Raw genomic sequence first — 4463 nt, 5'->3', positions numbered from 1 at the left:
ATGAAAATGCTTACGCCAGTTTATATGTGGTTAGGTTCAAAGATGATGATGATAACTAAAGCAGTGTACAGTTTCCACATTGCCTGTGCCGAGTATATGGCTTTGTATTTTGATGTCAATAATAAAGAATTGGGGGAAAGCTAATTAATGGTGGAGCATGTTAGCAATAATAATGTGCTTGGTCAAGAGATGTTAACTAACTGACCAAGTCTTTAGGAATATAGCTAGTCTTTAGGAAGCTATCTTATTCTTAGGAACTGTTGTTAGATTGAGTAGTTAGTTCATTATTTCTTCTTATTTAAACTCCTAATTTTCATCTAATAAGACAAGGGATTGTAGTGCATTCAAACTCTTCAACATTTGGTATCAGAGCAAGGTTCTTTGGGGTTGTTCTATTCGATTTATTTGAGTGCACATAAACATTTCAGCTATACCTTTCGTAATCTTTGTTTCACAAAGATGCAGAACGAAGGTGGAAACAACTTTGCGCAACCTTGTATTCTCCGATTTGATGGAGACTACGAGCATTGGAGTCTCCTGATGGAAAACTTGTTGCGCTCAAAAGAGTACTGGTGTGTCATCGAGACTGAAATTCCTCTCGATGACGATACACAATCTGTGATCAACCAGAAGGCATTGGAGGAGTTGCGCCTCAAAGATTTGAAGGCCAAGAATTATCTGTTTGCTGCTATCGATCGAGCTACCTTGAAAACTATCACCAATCGTGACACTGCCAAACAGCTTTGGGAGGCAATGCAAATCAAGTTTCAAGGAAATGAACGAGTGCGAAGGGCACAACTCAATCGTCTCAAAGGCTCGTTTGAAATGTTAGCAATGAAACCTAATGAAAGTATCACAGCCTACTTTACTCGTATCATGGTCATTGCAAATGAGATGCGTAGCTATGGAGAATGCATGGATGATATGCAGATTGTGGAGAAAATTCTTCGATCTCTAACAAAGAAGTGGAATTTCGTAGTGTGCTCCATTGAAGAATCCAAGGATATAACGACTTTAACTATTGATGCACTTCAAAGTTCGTTATTAGTCCATGAACAAAAGTTTATGAAAGACAAAGAGGTGAAGAGTGATTATCAGGTCTTGCAAGCTGCACATGATGATCGAACATATGCACGCGGGCGAGGCCGAGGAAGGACAGCATTCCGAGGACACAGTAGGGGTCGCAGTAGAGGGAATTCATCCAGGGAGCATATCATATGCTACAAATGCCACAAGCTTGGACACTTTCAATCTGATTGTCCAGATTGGAAGTATGAAGCTAATTGTGCAGAAAAGGATAAGGAGCTAGTGTTAATGACATTGCATTCTACTAGTACAAAAAAGAATGAATGGTACCTAGATTCAGGTTGTTCCAATCACATGAGTGGCGCACATGGTTCACCACACTGGATTCAAGTTTCAAAAGTTCTGTCAAACTAGGCAATGGAAAGAGAATGCAAGTACAAGGGAAAGGTAACATCAAGGTAACATTGAACAATAAGATTTGTGTTATCTGTGATGTTTACTATATTCCTGAGTTAACCAACAATTTGTTTAGTCTTGGACAATTCCAAGAGAGAGGTCTTACTATTTTGATTAATAAGGGGGCATGTAGAATATTACATCCAAGCAAGGGGCTGCTCGTTCATACTACCATGAGTCACAATAGGATGTTTCTCATTTTTCCAGATGTCTACAAGTCTCTTGTTCAAGCAACATGTATGCTTACCACTAGCACCATGGAGACTACCTTACTATGGCACAGACGCTTTGGTCATTTAAACCACCAGGCACTTCTACAGCTTCAAACTAAGAACTTGGTTCGATGAATACTAGTATTAGAAAAGGCCACTACAATTTGCAAAGATTGTTTGCTTGGCAAACATCATCGTCTGCCATTTCCACAGAAAAGCACTTGGCGTGCCACTCAAGTTTTAGAGCTTATTTTTGCAGATCTATGTGGCCCTATTCAACCAGTAAGTCTTAGTGGCAAGAGATATGTTTTGTGCATTATTGATGATTTTAGTAGGAAGACATGGGTTTATTTCTTAGCTGAAAAATCAAAGACTCTTCACTTCTTCAAATGTTTTGTACGCATGGTAGAAAAGGAAACAAGTCAAGCTGTAAAGTGCTTAAGGACTGATCGAGGTGGTGAATTCAACTCAGTAGATTTCAAAACCTTCTACGAAGAACATGGCATGAAACGCCAGCTCACCATAGCATACTCCCCTCAGCAAAACGGAGTTGCTGAGCGTAAGAATCGCACATTGATGAATATGGTGCGCTTCATCATGTCTGAAAAAGGAATGCCAAAAGAGTTATGGGCAGCTGCTGTGAGATGGAGCAATCATATTCTCAACAGATGTCCAAATGCAACCTTAACAAAAATGACACCAGAACAAGCTTGGACAGGACGAGTTCCATCAGTTGCACATTTCAGGGTCTTTGGTTGTCTGGCATATGCTCATGTGCCAAAGGAAAGAAGAACAAAGCTTGATGACAGGAGCAGAAAATGTGTATTTCTTGGGTTTAATGATGAATCGAAGGGATATACACTGCTTGATCCTCTTACTAACAATGTTATTGTAAGCAAAGATGTTGTCTTTGATGAGGACAAACAATGGGACTGGACAACAACTCACACAATAGAGGACTTAATGCAACTCAACTGGGAAAATAATGATGTTTTTTATGAAGAAGTGTTTGAAGAAATTTCAGAGCAAAGGAGGGAAGATATTGGAGATGCTGATGCTGTTCCAATTGAAAATGTCGAGACACAAACTGGAGGAAGCATACAGGAACAGGCTGGTACATCATCAACCGATGATAGAGGAAGCATACAGGAGCAGACTGACACATTAACAACCGATGATGTTCTTCAAAGTAAAGATAGACCAACTATTGCCCAAACTTAAAGTGGTGGTAGGGTTTCACGTAGTCAAACTCAAAGTGGTAGAGTTTCACGTAGTCCAGCATGGCTTGGTGACTATGAAGTTAATACTGTTTCACATAGTCCTGCATGGCTTGATGACTATAAAGTTAATACTATTTCACGTAGTCCTGCATGGCTTGGTGACTACGAAGTTGGTACTACTGCCGAAAATGTCAACTGTGACATGATGATGGTTATGAACAATGATCCATCCTGTTTTGAAGAAGCTATTAAGGAGAAGCACTGGATCGCAGCAATGAAGAAAAAAATCGAGTCCATTGAGAAGAATAACACATGGACTCTTGTTGAGTTACCAAACAATACGAAGGTCGTCGGAGTCAAGTGGATCTATAAGACAAAGCTCGACGCAAATAGAGCAATAGAGAAGCATAAGGCAAGACTTGTAGCGAAAGGTTACTCACAGAAGCATGGCATTGATTATGGTGAAGTATATGTACCAGTTGCTCGAATGGAGACAGTAAGGACGATCGTGGCATTAGCAGCACAGAGAAAATGGAAAATACTGCAACTAGACGTCAAGTCAGCCTTCCTTCATAGAGAACTTGAAGAGGATGTTTATGTAGAGCAGCCATAAGGTTTCAGAAGAAGAGGTTCAGAAATGAAAGTACTCAAACTACATAAAGCTCTCTACGGACTAAAACAAGCACCCAGAGCTTGGTTTAGTAGAATTGAAAGATATTTCAATGAAGAAGGCTTTGAAAAGTGTCAAAGTGAGCAAACACTCTTTACTAAGTGGAGCAAGGCAGGAAATCTACTTATTGTAAGTGTGTATGTTGATGATTTAATCTATACAAGTGACAGTGCAGTAATGCTTAAAGATTTCAAGACATCCATGATGAGCACCTTTGAGATGACTGATCTGGGACTGATGAGGTACTTCCTTGGCATAGAAGTTTCTCAAACTTCTCATGGCAACTTTATATGTCAAAAGAAGTATGCAAAGGAAATATTAGAGAAGCTTGAAATGGAGAATTGTCAAACAATAAAAACACCAATGGTGCCAGGGACAAAATTGCATAAAGATGAAGCATGAGCTGTTACATGTGAGACAACCTTCAAACAAATGGTTGGAAGCTTAATGTATTTAACATCTACACAACCAGACTTAGCATATGTGGTCAGTATCATCAGTCGTTTCATGAGTAAGCCAACCAATTTGCATTTGCAACCTGCCAAGAGAATCATGAGGTACATCAAGGGAACACTGGACTATGGTATCATGTATAAGGGAACTACCTCTGGTTTAATTGGTTATACAGATAATGACTATGCAGGAAACTTGGATGATAGAAGAAGCACGTCAGGTTATGTGTTCATGCTTGGGGGAGGGATAGTTTCCTGGTTATCCAAGAAACGTACCTATAGTTACAATCGCCAGCACGAGTGTTCAAGCCAAGCTGTGTGGCTTAGAAGAATTACAGAACAGCTTGGATGTAGTCATAATGAAGGCACTGTGATATATTGTGATAATAGCTCCACGATAAAGCTAACAAAGAATCCAGTGTTATAA

General features: G+C 39.7%; 1 protein-coding gene across 1 annotated transcript; it reads left to right on the top strand.

Moving 5' to 3' along the window:
- Positions 1 to 4016: 4016 nt before the first annotated feature.
- Positions 4017 to 4463, top strand: LOC125369867 (secreted RxLR effector protein 161-like). Its single transcript, XM_048373136.1, has one exon. It carries the CDS (start codon positions 4017 to 4019, stop codon positions 4461 to 4463), a length of 447 nt encoding a protein of 148 aa, XP_048229093.1.

The sequence above is a fragment of the Ricinus communis genome, chromosome 4 (assembly GCF_019578655.1).
Source record: "Ricinus communis isolate WT05 ecotype wild-type chromosome 4, ASM1957865v1, whole genome shotgun sequence".
Taxonomy (NCBI): domain Eukaryota; kingdom Viridiplantae; phylum Streptophyta; class Magnoliopsida; order Malpighiales; family Euphorbiaceae; genus Ricinus; species Ricinus communis.
This window is presented reverse-complemented; position numbering and strand designations above follow the sequence as displayed.